Source organism: Corythoichthys intestinalis, chromosome 21 (assembly GCF_030265065.1).
Source record: "Corythoichthys intestinalis isolate RoL2023-P3 chromosome 21, ASM3026506v1, whole genome shotgun sequence".
Taxonomy (NCBI): domain Eukaryota; kingdom Metazoa; phylum Chordata; class Actinopteri; order Syngnathiformes; family Syngnathidae; genus Corythoichthys; species Corythoichthys intestinalis.
Window position 1 is genome coordinate 28,485,848 of NC_080415.1, and position 17,097 is coordinate 28,502,944.

General features: G+C 39.3%; 1 protein-coding gene across 1 annotated transcript in view; it reads right to left on the reverse strand.

Annotated features, from left to right (window-relative positions):
* The window catches only part of prkcea (protein kinase C, epsilon a), a 73,035-nt gene extending 58,639 nt beyond the window's left edge, over window positions 1-14,396 (reverse strand). The window contains exon 1 of the mRNA XM_057825601.1: window positions 13,369-14,396. Within this exon, the coding sequence (XP_057681584.1) occupies window positions 13,369-13,713 (345 nt within the window). The 5' untranslated portion in view covers window positions 13,714-14,396. The remainder of the gene's footprint in view (window positions 1-13,368) is intronic.
* Window positions 14,397-17,097: the final 2,701 nt, after the last annotated feature.

Below are 17,097 nucleotides of genomic sequence, written 5' to 3' on the forward strand. Positions count from 1 at the left end.
ACAGTAACTAATGTTTAAGGAACATTACAATAATTAATCTAATTGCTTAGCTAACATTTATTAATATATTAATGAACATGAGTTAATGCATTAGCTAATGAATTAGTTAATGCATTAGGAAATGCATTAGTTAATGCATAACCAGACAGTAACTAATGGTTTGGTAAAATTAAAAATATATATAAGCCTAAATAGGGTTAGGGTTATGGTTTAGGGTTTAGAGTTAGGGTTTGTTAATTTAGGATTTATAATTTTTAGTTAAGGGACACATGTGCTACACTTTACAATAAGGGTCCAAAAAACATTCAGTAATGGTTAATTAAGGTTAAGTAATACTTATGAGATACGTTCACGTGAAAAAATATCATACTTACCTATCTATATTTTTTAATTTTACCAAACTATTAGTTACTGTCTGGTTATTAGAGCTGGGAATCTTTGGGCACCTAACGATTCGATTATGATTACGATTCAGAGGCTCCGATTCGATTATAAAACGGTTATTGATACACCCCCCTCCTTTTTTTTTTTTAATTTTTTTTTTTTAATACGTTGTTGACGTCTAACATTAAAAAAAAAGAAATTTCATATGCCCAAAAATTGCATTGTAACATGAGCGCCTTTGAAATGATTTCAGTGAGACTTTGTTTTGCGCCCCGCTCCTTCTTGGCCTCCTCAGTAGGTGCGAGGCTGTCACCAAGGGGACAGCCTGTCAGCGTCGCCATAGGGACGCTCTTCACAGAGCATCTCAATTACTCCGTCGGTGGGGGGGTGGCCATGGGGGGGGCAATTAATAAGCATCAAAGCCTGGTTAATATTTTACCCAAACAACGACGCCAGCGGCCAGGGGGAGTCTGCTTCAATGGACGGAATGAAGGAATGAATTTAGCTCAAATTCATCTTATCAAAAATACAATTACTAAAAATGACTTACTCTTTACCATTTTTTTGGGACTAATTTTAGAATTAGTTTTTTTTTTTTCCTTTTTTTTTAACCCAGCAACTGAATGTTGTTTCTTTTTTTTGACAGTGAATTTTTGTGCAAATTCCTAAATATGTTCAGCAAGTGAACATTGGTATGAAAAAGTATATAAACCTTTTGGAATTTCTTACATTTCTGCATAAAATCCACATCAAATATGATCTGATCTTTGTCAAAATCACACAGATGAAAAAAAGTGTCTGCTTTAACTAAAACCACCCAAACATTTATAGGTTTTCATATTTTAATGAGGACAGCATGCAAACAATGAAAGAAGCGGGAAAAATTAGTAAGTGAACCCTCTGCCGAAGGAGACTTAAAGAGCAATTGAAACTAATTTTTACCAAAAATTTTAAGTCAGGTGTGTGCCCAATCACTGATGAGTGGTTTAAAGCTGCCCTGCCCACTATAAAACACACACCTGGTAAGAAATGTCTAGATGAGAAGCATTGTCTGATGTGCATCATGGCTCGGTCAAAACAGCTGTCTGAAAACCTGCGATCAAAGATTGTTGATTTGTTTAAAGCTGGGAAAGGATACAAAACCATCTCTAAAAGTCTGGATGTTGATTAATCAACAGTCAGAGAAGTTGTCTACAAATGTAGAGAGATTGGCACTGTTGCTTCTCTCCCAAGGAGCGGCCGTCCACCAAAGATGACGCCAAGAATTTAGCGCAGAATACCCAGAGAGGTAAAAAGGAACCCTAGAGTGTCTGCTAAAGACTTTTAGAAATCACTGGCACAGTCCAATATCTCTGTGCACACATCAACTATAAGTAAAACTATGGCCAATACCGGTGTGCATGGGAGTACTCCACGGAGGAAGCCACTGCTGTTTAAAAAAAAACATTGTTGCTCGTTTAATATTTGCAAAAAGGCACTTGGTCACGCCACAGAAGTTTTGGCGAAATATTTTGTGGACTGATGAAACCAAAGTTGAATTGTTTGGGAGTAACACACATCGTCATGGTTGGAGGAACAATGGAACAGCTCACCAACATCAACAACTCATCCCCACCGTGAAGCATGGTGGAGGGAGCATCATGATTTGGGACTGTTTTGCTACCTCAGGGCCTGGACAACTTGCAATCTTTAATGGAAGAATGAATTCAAAAGTTTATCAGGATGTTTTGCAGGAAAACCTGAGGCCGTCTGTCAAACAGTTGAAGCTAAAAAGAGGATAGATGCTACAACAAGACAATGATTGAAAACACAGAAGTAAATCAACTTCAGAATGGTTTCAGAAGTACAAAATACACGTTCTGGAGCCGCCAGGTCAAAGTCCAAACTTGAACCACTTTGAGCTGCTGTGGCATAACCTAAAAACAGCGATTCATGCCAGACATCCTAGAAATCGGACTGAACTACATCAGTTTTGTAGAGAAGAATGGGCCAGGATTAGCCCTGATCGATGTGCCACACTGATCTGCAGCTACAGGACCCTCTGGTTGAAGTTATTGCTGCCCAAGGGGGGGGGGGGTTGGGGCACAAAATATTAAATGTGATGGTTCACTTACTTACTTTTCCTCCTTCTGTCATTGTTTGCATACTATCCTCATTAAAATATGAAAACCTATAAATGTTTGGGTGGTTTTACTTCAGCAGTTTTTTCATCTGTGTGATTTTGACAAAGATCAGATCACATTTGATGGTTATTTTATGCAGAAATGTGAGAAATTCCAAAGGGTTCAGATACTTTTTCATGCCACTGTGTTATTAATTAAAAATACAGTCAAAGACTGGAGAAAACGTCACAATTTTTTAAAAATTTTATTCTACTTGTGAGTGCATTTTGGGAAAAATACAAATATAAATAATAACTTACATTTGCACTGATTACAGGGCATTTTGGTGCAAAATTCTGCTTGATTATATTCAGCAATTGTGGCATATAATAATTATTTAAAAACATTTGTACTTTTAGTGCAAAAAAGGGGGGAAAGCACAATTTCACTACTTACTCGGGCTGCAGCTATCAATTAATTTTAGTAGTTGATTAATCGATGAACTAGTTAGTCCGAAAAATCCAGTAATCGGAAAAGGAACTAGCAAAATTTAAATACCTAAGGTGAACCACAAACGCTATAAAAAATAAAAATAAATGAAGATCCAAGTACAACAAAAGAACAATTAGCTAACTTACATAGCAAAAGTCTGCTAGCTTAAATGCTATAAAATACAAAAAAAAAAATTTTTTATAATGCTCTTTAAAAAAAATGGTTCAAACACATACTCCCACAAAAAAAACGGCAAAATATACCTATAAACTAAATTACGAATGCAATAAAAAACATTAGTTCAAACAAAAACTTAGCTTATGTTGGTCTTAACAAGGAGCAGCTGGATCCAGCCATGTGAAATGAGTTATGTAATATTCACTGTTGCCACTAGAGGGCAGTGTATCCACCCAAAGTCAATAAAACCAAATGCAAACACTTTCAAAACAAACTATTACAACGCCACTTTAATTAAACGAATACTCGACGCAGCAAAATTTAATAATAATATTTTTTCTAAAAGAATTAATCAAATTAATCGATTAATCATTGCAATACTACTAATACCAGTGCATTTTTGTACAAAACCTGACTATTTATGGTGCGTTCATCAAAGTACAGTATAATGCATAACCCAATATCAATTAAGCTGTAGCTTTTTGCACCATCAAAAAAAAAACAATTTCCGACTATTTTATGAAACATCATTCTCGTGACTGACTGATTGCCGACATAAGAACATGTATGCAGTTTAGTTGCCGCGTCGCTGTGATGTAATGATTGATCGGCAAACTAATCAATAGGAGCGGGGTCAATCAACAGAGTGGTCCGTAAGGTCTGACCTTAGTTTGGACAATAACGTATGCGACTAAAGGTTACATAAGCATGACGCCGTTCGGGGGTTGTCATGTTTAAGCGTCATTGATGGCGATAGACGGCCAATCCATTTGTTTTTTTGTTGTTGTTTTTTTAAATCTGTCCTGTTCAGCTGTTTGACACGGGGAAATGGAAGTCTAAGTGCCCGGATGGTCTGAACAGTTTTAATGTTTCACATTGAGAGTCTGACATACTCCCATTGTGATCATTCAACATACCTCGTTTATTATGACAAAGCAGCGAACAGTAAGGTGTTATGGAGGAACAGAAGAAAAGAAACACAAGAGAAGAAAGAAAAGAAACACAAACTACAACAAGAAAAACATTGAACGTCTACACTAACTACTAATATGTTGGTGCTGTCGTCAGCTAGATGTATTTCCGGTTGACACCATGTGGGGAGCCTGTTGACCAGGAAAAGAGGGGGGCGGGGGTGAGGGAGTCCATAAGCTAAGTGATTGAAAGGGGTAGAGTGTACACAAATCAGCTCTGTGATCTAGAACCCAGTAATCGTGTGAATCGCTTGCGAGTGTAAGCCCATTGGCGACCGACCCTACGCCGCCCAATCACCAATCCTGGCATCGGTACTAAGCCTGTCGCAATATGCAATAATTCCATTTATCGCGCGATAAATAAAAATGAAGGCGGTAATTTTTCTGCTGCGATTTATTGCCTCGCGTGCACGTGCGTGCGCGCGTGCGGCAGACATGCTGTTAAAAGTTCGGATTCCTTGTTACCAACTGCGCAAAATGCATCTTCGTTCCAGGTCCGGCAAAAAATAGCGCCAGAGCCAATCGTTCCCATTATATCCTATTGTTCAACATATACCGGCCGCGTCAGTGCTCCGGAGAGACTGTGGACCATCTACGGCACGCCGGTGTTGTTGACGTGTGGGCGCTCCTGTCAGGAGTGACATTTCTGCGGGGCAGAACCTCGTTTTGACAACAAACAGCTGAATGAAACTAAGAGCGCTGTGCTTCAAACTCGTCCTGTTTATGAAAGTCGATTGTCATATGCTGGTGTTGTGTAGTAATGAGCAGACGTGACTTCAGCGGCGCTTGTTAACTTTTTTAATGCGCGCACACACTAGATATCATGAAATGGCAAACTAGATGTGCTATGTCCCATGCCATTGGCTACGTGAGCCCAGAGTGATTATGGGACACGTAGTCCATATACTACATCGATGAATTCTAAACTGTCATGACTGAATGGAAGTTAAGAAGGCCAAATCAATCCATACCAGTGACTATAGATAATGTTACAAATATTGTTAATTCAGTACGTGACACAGATGGATTCGGACCACAAATAGGATGTCTTGCTCATGTAGTAAACCTAGCTGCTAAGAGAGCTGTAGCAATCAACAGTGTGCCCCGCCTCACTTTACAAACAGTAAAGCTTGTTCTCAGCACTTTTATACAATTTTTTTTTTTCACATCAGTAAGAAGTAAGCACATAAATATTAAGCACTAAAATGCATGTTTATATGATGGCAATTTAATTTTTGCTCGTCAGCAAAAAAAAAAAAAAAAAAAACAATGAAAAAAATGAAACAAAAAATATAATTGTTATTTTTTTTACAGAGCATTAAATGTATTGAATGGGATTGAAAATCGTGTCCCCCGTATCAAAAATCGTACCGAACCTTGACTTAACTGTATCGTTGCATCCCTATGGAACACCATTGCAGAAGCTATGACGGGAAAAGTTTTCATTTGCCTAAATGCTTAAGTTATTAAGTGCAATTTTTTTTTTTTTTAAACACATTTTGTTTATTCTGTGTTTCTGTGCGGTATCAATATTGTTTTTTACTTAAGAGGCATGGTCTATTGTTTTTAGTTGATTTCTTAAAAAGTATTTTTGAATTCAAGAGTAAATATTTATCGCGTTTAAATGGGTGTACTTGATCTATTATTATATACTGTATTCTCACTGTGTTATTGTAAATTGGTTAAAAAAAGATTGGGGGGGCGCAATAATATCGCAATAATCTATGAGAATAATTATCGCACACTAAAATTTGTTATCGCGACAGGCCTAATCGGGACCCCCCACCCAAGCACGCTCCATCACATTCAGCCGCATGCGTGCCCCGCCAGGCGCGCGACAGCCACGCAGACGAGCAGAGACGCCACGCGGGCCCCCACCCAGCCAGCCCGGGGAGGGAGGGCGGGCGGGCAGGTGGTTCAGCGCAGCCCATCCCTCCTCCCGCAGCCCAGCAAAGCAGCCACCCCCCCGGGATCCAGGGTGGTACCCGGGCCACCCGCGCACCCATAAACCGGCCTTCAGGGATGGCAAGAGGGGACACACCACCAACCCCACTCATTTTTACAGTGCTGTACTGGTTAAAGATGGACGCCTTAACACTTCAGCTGCAATTGATGGGGACAGACGTCCAACCCACTTTGACTGGATGAGGCTTGCAGCGTATGGATTGGACGTCTATCGCGGTTAATGGCATAAAACGGGTCAAGAAATTTTTCCAAACAACAAATTCCAAACAACACGTGCGTCTAATTGAAACCAGCGTCAGAAAACGAAGTCAGACGAGATAAAACAAAAGTACTGTAGACCCGGGGGGCGCAGATCACATGTTGCCACTAAGGACAAACTCTCAGGGCCCCGAACAAACGGGCCCTTTATACGCAGCGGCTTACAGATGCGCCGTTCCGACATCACGGTACCGAGACCAATCTGATTACACGACATGGACACAGAAATCATGAAAGGAGGCTCAGTGCGGGGGCCGCGAGTTAACACAACCTGGACGCGCGGGTATGAAACTTGCCATTCCTTCCGGCCAAGGGAGGAATGCGAGGAATTGCGGAGGGAGGACCGGCACCGGGGTGGACCCGGTGGGGATGCGTGAACCCAGTTTTAAGACATTATTTGAATGCATGATTTAGTAGTGCCTGATTTGGCATCTGATTTTTGTAGCACCCGATTTGGAAGTAGTTTTTTTTGGCATCTGATTTTGCCAGTACCAGGCTTGACGCCAGGACTTAGCCGTGCCTGATTTGGTACCTATTTTTGTAATACACCATATGGCATAGGAGTGGGAACCTCTTGGTACGTCGCGATACGATACAAAGCTCACGATCGCGATGATCTGACGATATGGCGATACAACGATTATCGATAGGTCAGGAAATCATTCTAGGATATTCTACAAACAACTAACAATCATAAAAATAAGCTTCTGCTGTGAATTGGAAAGAGTTTATCAATAGTAGACGTCCAATCCATTTAAAGTGGGAGGGTGGCAGCGAATGAACATTCGTTCATTCGCTGCCATCCCTCCCACTTCAAACGGATTGGACGTCTATGGCCGTCAGTGGCAGCCAATGCCAGGCAATGATTAATTAAAGTACCGTATTGGCCGGAATATAAGACGGCCCTGATTATAAGACGACCCCCTCTTTTTCAAGACTCAAGTTTGAAAAAAACAGTTTTGAACACCAAATTAATTTTAATACTGAAAAATAATTACAGTACATCCGAAACAAATGATTATAACAATATGTTTGATAGAAAAGCATGTTATTTTGCCTCATTCAAATCTTAATATCTGAACATTTAAATATGTAAACTACTTTACATACATAGATACAGTGGAGAGAACAAGTATTTGATACAATACTTGTTCTCCCCGCTGTATATGTATGTACATACATACAATCTAGTAAACATGTTTTTTTCACTTTTTTCCCCCAAAGTAGAATTAAAAAAAAACCTTTAATAAAAAAAAAAAGTAGTATGTATGTATGTATATATATATATATATATATATATATATATATATATATATACACTAGGGCTGTTAAACGATTAAAAATTTTAATCGAGTTAATTACAGCTGAAAAATTAATTAATTGTAATTAATCGCAATTCAAGCCATCTTTAAAATATGCCATATTTTTCTGTAAATTATTCTTGGAATGGAAAGATAAGACCGAGATGGATATATACATTCAACATACAGTACATAAGTACTGTATTTGTTTATTATAAGAATAAATCAACAAGATGGCATTACCATTGTTAACATTCTGTTAAAGCGATCCATGGATAGAAAGACTTGTAGTTCTTAAAAGATAAATAAAAATAATAAATAAAATATATAAATAAATAAAACATAAATATTTATAAAAAATTATAGAAAATAAATAAAAGATAATAACTAGTACAAGTTATAGAAATTTTATTTTAAAACCCCTCATGTTTTTGTTTTAATAAAATTTGTAAAATTTTCAATCAAAAAATAAACTAGTAGCCCGCCATTGTTGATGCCAATAATTACTTACACAATGCTCATGGGCGCTGAAGCCTATAAAATCAGTCGCACCCAAGCACCAGCAGAGGGCGGCAAAACTCCGAAAAACACAACAAGTACACCTTTCACTTTGCTGTCCTTTTCTTTTTGAGCGGGGCATTTGTGCGTTAATTGCGTCAAATATTTTAACGGGATTGATTAAAAAAATTAATTACCGCTCGTTAACGCGATAATTTTGATGATTAGAATTTTTCATCGAGTTAATTACAGCTGAAAAATTAATCGTAATTAGTCGCAATTCAAACCATCTTTAAAATATGCCATATTTTTCTGTAAATTATTGTTGGAATGGAAAGATAAGACACAAGACGGATATATATATATTCAACATACGGTACATAAGTACTGTATTTGTTTATTATAACAATAAATCAACAAGATGGCATTAAGATTATTAGCATTTTGTTAAAGAGATCCATGGATAGAAAGACTTGTAGTTCTTAAAACAAAAATGTTAGTACAAGTTATAGAAATTTTATATTAAAACCCCTCTTAATGTTTTCGTTTCAATGAAATGTGTAAAATTCTTAATCAAAAAAATAAACTAGTAGCTCGCCATTGTTGATGTCAATAATTACACAATGCTCATGGTGCTGAAACCCATAAAATCAGTCGCACCCAAGCGCCAGCAGAGGGCGACAAAACACCAAAAAACAAGTGACAAATGGACATGACACTGTGCTGTCATTTTAATCTGTTTGAGCGGGGCTTGTGCGTTAAATGCATCAAATATTTTAACGTGATTAATTAAGAAAATTAATTACCGCCTGTTAACGTGATAATTTTGACAGCCCTAATGTAAACTAAAGTGCAATCATATTCATAAATGAATGGCTTCTGGTTTTTGAAAACAACAAAATTGCAATAATTGCATTAACCATCAAAGTGAAGTCTAACTGTAGTCTTGAAACAAATCTGAATACGGAAAAACACTGCAATAAAATAATGCAAAATTGAGAGTAGCTGAGATCTGTCTAGGGCTGCAGCTATCGAATATTTTAAGTTATCGAGTAATCGACTGAAAATTCTATCGATTAATCGAGTAATCGGATAAAACATTTTTTTTTTCGGTATAGAGCAATTATAAATATACATGAGAAAAAAGACATTTAATCCAATATTGAACCATTTTCAGTCAATCAATGTCTTTATTTTCGATGTACATTGTTGAAAAAGGCCAATAATTGTATCTCAGATGTGACTAGAAAAAAAATTCACTGCTTTCACTCAAACAACTTCTAGATCTTATATAAAAAAATATATATATATTTCTTACCTAAAAATGTAATTACGCTTGATAACACACATCACTTGAAAGCTACGTGTTTTTCCCACGTGTTTCAATTTAATTTCCATTTGTGTCAAGCTATTTTTAAGTTCTAGTTAAGTTTTAAGTTAGTCTAAACTGTAAGTACTGATAGGATTTTGAGCTTTTGCAGTGTTCAAAATAAATGTATGATACCTGCTGTATTCGAGCACATTAGGGACCAATGCTACTTGGTGTTTTATTCAGCAATGACTACTGAGCTAAAACTGACAGTTAGCTTTGTTATGTTTTAATTTTAAACCCTCATCACTCTACAGCACTGTGTTTTTACAGATTAAATAAAGCCTGTACGTAAGACACGTTAGCCACGCATCGACAGTGGTCATAATCAATAGAAATCTAGCCCTCCAAAGGGCTAACGTTACGTGAGCGAGTGACAGTAACGTTATATTTATTAGCGATGAGAAGTCTACTGCTTAAAGATGGCGGCTGTTTACTAACGCTGCCCAGACGCGGCCGAGTCTGTCATTTCCCATCCAGTCCTAAATGCATGCGATATCTATGAGACGCATGAGACACTACCTGCTACCACACTAGCATCATGCGGGTGTAGTTTTTAGCAATGTCGGCGTAGTTTGTAGCGGCTGTCGGCTGCAGTATTTTTTTTTTTTTTTAATTGCTTCTTCCTCTACGCACGTGATGTAAGCGCATTGTCCCGCATTAAAAGTAGTCCGGGCAAAACGTGATGCTAAGAGCTGGCAAAATTAAACGATTCCTCGAGGTGAATAAAATTACTCGGATCAGTTTTTAAACTCGAATTACTCGAGTTGCTCGAGTAATCGTTTGAGCTCTAGATCTGTCATGACAGAACATGGCTTCAATGACATCTGGCGCCATCTAGCGTCGTGAATGGGTATAATGTCTGGACAACGAATATAAGACGACCCCCTTTTTTTTAGTCAAAAAACACCGTCTTATATTCGGGCCAATACAGTATTTTGGGGCCATTTAAGTTCATTTACCTGTTGATTTTCAGTTACTTCCTGTTGATTTTGGGGTATTTTATGGGTCATTTCCTGTTTATTTTTAGTTACAGAACAGGGAGTGACGTGGGAATCACCCAAATAAATAGAAAGTGACTCGAACTCAACAGAAAATGACCTGTAATTGCCCTAAAATGAACAGCAAGTAACCTGTAAATTCCCTGAAAATCGGACAGAATGACTGTGAATCCTCTGGTTTCGAATGAACGAACGTTCCCAGTCTAAATGGATTGGGCGCGAGCACCGTTAATGCAGCCTTAGAGTTAACAGTCACTATCTTGGTAGATTTTGGTAGCAACTTGTTGGTTCCTTTTTATTTATTTATTTTTTAGACATTGACACCTTTTAAAAACATTATCTCGATTCTGGACAGGAGCATATCGATAACCTTTTGGGGTACAAATTATCACGATATTTTGTCACACCCCTAATATAGCACGTGTTTTGGGAACATAATCTGGCACCTGGTTTTGATATAGGTGAGTTTATGGTTTTGAGTTATACCTGATTCTGGCCGGCTTCATATGAAGAGCACCTCACAAGCTATCAGCTGGTTTGGCATCTGGTTTTGATATTTGCAGGTTTGGTAGCTGGTTTTTCGTTCATGGACTTGAAAATAGTTTTGGTAAAACCTGATCTGGCACCTGATTTTGGGAGTAGCCAGTTCAACCTCAATACTGCTAGTACCTGGTTTGGCACCTGGTTTTGTTTTAGTTACAGTATTTAGTATCAGATTTACTCGTATTGGATTTGACAATTAGTTTTGGCGCTGCATTCATTGGTTTTGTTAGTACCTTATTTGGCACCTGATTTTGGGAATGCCTAATTTGGCACCTGGTTTTGGTAGTTCCCGGTTTCCAGTGTGGTATTTAGTATCAGATTTGCTAGTATCTGATTTGACAGTTTTGGCGCTGCACTCATGTTTGGTACTTCGTTTTGTTAGTACCTTATTTGGCACCTGATTATAGGAATACCTAATTTGGCACCTGTGTGGCTTTGGTAAAACCATGTTGAAACTTCGTTTTGATCAAACCTTCGTGAACCTGATTTGGCACATTTTTCGACGTATCCAGTTTGGGACTAGTTTTTGGTTATACCTGGTTTGATCCTCGGTTTGGCTTAAACTTCATTTGTCACTAGATTAGGATCGCTTATGGTTTTGATTTATACCTGGTTCTGTCTGGCTTTATATGAAGAGCACCTTTCTAGCCATCAGCTGATTTGGCTTCTGGTTTGGGTATTCGCAAGTTTGGTACCTGGGTTTTGGTTCATGGACTTTGGAAAATAGTTTTAGTAAAACCTGATCTGGCACCTGATTTGGGGAGTAGCCAGTTCGTCATCAAGACTGCTAGTACCTAGATTGACACCTAGTTTTATTTACAGTATAGTACCAGATTTGCTAGTATCTGATTTGACGATTAGTTTTGGCACTGCATTCATTGGTTTAGTACTCGGTTTTGTTCTTACTTTATTTGGCACCTGAATTTGGGAATACCTAATTTGGCACCGGGTTTTGATAGTATCCGGTTTCCAGTGTGACTTTAGTAAAACTATGTTGGAACTTCATTTCAATAAGACTTGGTCTTCGTGAGCCTGATTGGGCACATTTTTTGACATATCCAGTTTTGGACAAGTTTTTGGCAATACCTGGTTTGACCCTCGGTTTGGCTTGAACTTGATTTGTCACTAGATTAGGGTCGTTTAGGGTTTTGATTCATATTTGGTTCTGTCCGGCTTTATATGAAGAGCACCTCACGAACCTTCAGCAGATTTGGCTTCTCGTTTTGGTATTCGCAAGATTTGTACCTGGTTTTTGGTTCATGAACTTGAAAATAGTTTCGGTAAAAACCTGATCTGGCACCTGATTTTGGGAGTAGCCAGTTTGTCATAAACACTGCTAGTACCTGGATTGGCTCCTAGTTTTGTTTTAGTTATAGTATATAGTATCAGATTTGCTAGTATTGGATTTGACAATTCGTTTTGGCGCTGCATTCGTTGTTTTTGTTAGTACCGTATTTGGCACCTGATTTTGGGAATACCTAATTAGGCACCTGGTTTTAATAGTACCCGGTTTCCAGTGTGGTCTCAGTAAAACCATGCCGGAGCTTGATTTCAATAAAACCTGGTCTTCGTGAGCCTCATTGGGCACATTTTTTGACATATCCAGTTTTGGACAAGTTTTTGGCTATACCTGGTTTGACCCTCGGTTTGGCTTGAACTTGATTTGTCACTAGATTAGGGTCGTTTAGGGTTTTGATTCATATTTTGTTCTGTCCGACTTTATGTGAAGAGCACCTCATTAGCCTTCAGCTGATTTGGCTTCTGGTTTTGGTATTCGCAAGTTTGGTACCTGGTTTTTGGTTCATGGACTTCAAAATAGTTTTGGTAAAACCTGATCTGGCACCTGATTTTGGGAGCAGCCAGTTCGTCATCAATACTGCTAGTACCTGGATTGGCTCCTAGTTTTATTTTAGTTACAGTATATAGTATCAGATTTGCTCGTATTGGATTTGACTATTAGTTTTGGCGCTGCATTCATTGGTTTTGTTAGTACCTTTTTTGGCACCTGATTTTGGGAATATCTAATATGGCACCTGGTTTTAAAAGTACCCGGTTTCCAGTGTGACCTCAGTAAAACCATGTTGGAACTTCATTTCGACAAAACCTGGTCTTCGTGAGCCTGATTGGGCACATTTTTAGACATATCCAGTTTTTGGCTATACCTGGTTTGACGCTCGATTTGGCTTGAACTTGATTTCTCACCTAGTTTTGGGAGTACCAACTGCTACAAAAACTCAGCAAAACCTGACCAGACAACAAAGCTTCACGACCTCTCGAGTCTCCACGTTCCACACGAAGCCCACCTACCCAGTCCTCGTAGTGTCTGGTCCCGTTCTGGAGCAGGTCCTCCAGCTGGATGGTGCAGTTGGCCACAAAGTCGTCGTAGCCGATGGGTGCATCGTGAAACACGGATAGCTCCAGGCTTCGGCCCTCGCGCACCTCTGTGCAGAACTCCTGATGCCAGGCCGGACTGTTAGTCTTAGTGCGTGTGGCTGTCTGTCCCAGGCGGGTCTGGTCCAGGTTGAGCGCCAGGTAGGGGTCCAGCAGGAAGGAACCGCTCTTGCCCACGGCATGACGCAGCGCCCAAGGAGTGGGCTTCAGGTCCACCGCCTCACACACGCGCACCTTCAGGAGGCCGCTGAACACCGGCATGGCCGAGCCTTCCGCACTTTATTAGGCCTTGTGTTTTGGGGGTCGTCTGCCTTTTCCACCAGTTTCCTTCCAGTGAGTGCGGGGGCGCGTAGGGGGAGTCACTCCACGGTGGGGCTACAACTACATCCCATAAGGACGCTTCGACTCTGCAGACACATCAACCGCGTGCGTACACTCAGGTCTGAGGATGACAGGGATGAAGAAGGTTTGTTTGTTTATGTTCGGGCACGGAGCGGAAACAAGGCCGGGGATCTCAAACCTTGGACGCCGTCTGAGAGCTCTTCTTCTTCGGGCCCCCCGCCACCCCTACACGCTGGCGTACACGGTCCTCGGTGTGCCTCAGTAGGGCTCCGGATCAGGGTGGGGGAGAGCGGGAGCAGCCGCGCCTAGCCATCCGGGATTGGCGCTCCGGTCTCCGGCCCCTCGTCTGCGGGCTGTCGCTCCCCCTCCGCCTCGAAGGATTAATCCCCCGCCGCTTAAACGCTCAATTCACGGGGCTCGCTCCCGCGTCCGAACGACGGATCCGAGTAGTCCGCCTCCCCCGGCGTACGTGTTGGCTTCCTCGGCGTTCACGAGTGCATCATTCCCATTTGGCTTCTTCGCCAGCCTTCGATTTTTCTCAGCGTGTGTGTCTGTGTGTGTGCGTGCGCGAGAGCGTGCGCGCGCGCCCCCGCCTGCCTCTGCTTCCCGTCTCCGCGCGTGCCCGCAGGAAATGCGCAAAACGCGTCACTCGAGCGCGCGACCGAGGAGGGGGAGGCAGAGAGGCGCATTCACGCGGACTGTGTTCACAGGAAAAACAAAAAAAAACATCAAGACAAAGATTCACTACACCAAAATAGGAGTTTTACCTTTAAGTAGAATATAATTCCTGGTCTGTACATTTTTTATAGCGTTGAAACAGTACTTCTATTTCAACAAACCACTGTCCTCATTTCTTCAACGTGAATACTGAGTGAAAGTAGCAGCTACTTTGATTACCTCTGTCATTTAGAAAGTTCTAGACCTTCCCAACTCAATTCAAGTCAGGACAAATCCCCTAGAACACAGCTGCTAGCCAGTTTATGCTAACGCACTAACCAGGCTGGTATTGGCGCCAAATTATTTGACAACAAACACGTTACGTCACTTCCAAATGAAAAACACAAGTGATCCCTCGTTTTTCGTGGTGAATGGGGACGAGAACCAGCCGCGATAAGTGAATAACCGCGAATTAGCGACCCCCCACCATTTTTTTTCTGTTTAATGTATTTATTCAGATATAGCATTGGAAAGATATACATATGAGACATGTTTTTTTCACATTTTCCCCCCAAAGTAGAATTAAAAAAAAAAAAAAAAGGAGTATATATATATATATATATATATATATATATGTCAAACAATTAATATTTTTAACCGAGTTAATTACAGCTTAAAAATTAATTTATCATAATTAATCGCAATTCAAACCATCTCTAAAATATGCCATATTTTTCTGTAAATTATTGTTGGAATGGAAAGATAAGACACAAGATGGATATATACATTCAACATAAGGTACATAAGTACTGTATTTGTTTATTATAACAATAAATCAACAAGATGGCATTAACATTATTAACATTCTGTTAAAGCGATCCATGGATAGAAAACTTGTAGTTCTTAAAAGATAAATGTTAGTACAAGTTTTAGAAATTTTAGATTAAAACCCCTCTTAATGTTTTCGTTTTAATAAAATTTGTAAAATTTTCAATCAAAAAATAAACTAGTAGCCCGCCATTGTTGATATCAATAATTACACAATGCTCATGGGTGCTGAAGCCCATAAAATCAGTCGCACCCAAGCGCCAGCAGAAGGCGACAAAACTCCAAAAAACACAAGTAACAAGTGAACATTGCACTGTGCTGTCATTTTAGTCTGTTTGAGCGGGGCATGTGCGTTAATTGCGTCAAATATTTGAACGTGATTAATTTAAAAAATTAATTACCGCCCATTAACGCGATAATTTTGACAGCCCCAATATAAAGTAAGTTTTTTTTTTTTTATTAAACGAAATATTAGACATCAATTAATGATTCTAAGCTAAAAATGAGACAATTTGAACAATAAATATAATTACTTACCTTCTTTTTATGGCTGGGTTGAAACAAAAGCGGTTGCGCGAAATCTGTAAACGTGGGTTTCCAGGGTAAAACGGACAAATTGAAAATAGTTCAGGGGCTTAATGCGCCATGAATCTTCTATGGCAGCATATACACATATATACAATACTACATGGAGTTTTTGGATCGAAAAGAGGTAAGTATGCGATATCTTGTTAAAATCGTGGCGTCTTTAATCATGCTCTCTCTCTCATGCTCTCACCTCCAGTCAGGATTTCGCTGTTTATAAAAAAATAATCATAATAAAATAAAAAATTAAATGCCCTCCTGTTCCAAATTTTTCTTCCCCCAGAAAATTTTAGATTTTAAGCTTTCCAATGATGTATCACACATGCATATAGGACAATTTTGAAAGTTGGCTCACAGCGGAACTTCAAGTCACCTGTTTTCCGCCATATATATGTGTATATTTACATGTTTTTTTCAATAAATGGTTTTTAAGCACTTCAAATATAAAAATTATACGTTTTAAACATGTTACTATCCCATCGAATTATTTTTAAACAAGAATAAAGTCGAAAAATGCTTGTCTTTATTAAGTCTTCATTGAGTGAGTCCACTCAAATCCGCTCAAGCTTCTCACTTACACACAATGAGTTGCCACAGCAACTGTTGAACAAGTTCAACGACAATTGACGCATGCGGCACTTTGAAGCTTCGGCTTCCAGTCATTAGTCATAGTTAAGTTTACCCTTTGAAAGGGGAACAATAATCACACAGGTTTTTTTTAGATACGTGCTGTGGGGAATGGGGGTTGAGGGTTTGTTGTTTTGTTTTTTTGTTTTGTTTTGGCGGGAGTTTTTTCGTTCAATTGCATTTGTTAATTTTTTCATTAATATGTTAAAAGAGGGTGGGGAAATGCTCAAATGTTGTCACCTCATTATGTCATGGGACCCATATGTCCAATAAACAAAGTTCACAAAAAAAGGAAAATAAATAAATAAGCAAGCAACTCAGTGCACTGCCTGACCAACAAAGAGCGGAGAAACGGAGGGAGGGAGAGTGAGACGATGTGATCGGATCGGGAGAGCTCATCTGTATTTATTCATTCATTTACTTATTTTAACTGAGAAAAAAATTCGAGATTGACTGAGGGCGCGATGTTTGAAGCGCGAATTAGTGAGGGATGACTGTAAATGCATGTTTGTTAAAAAAAGTGTCGAAGTATTGTTGAAAAGCTAACTAGTTGCGACCTCTGCTGGCCATCTTGAGGTGACACGTGTGATTTTTGTAGTGTTTGGA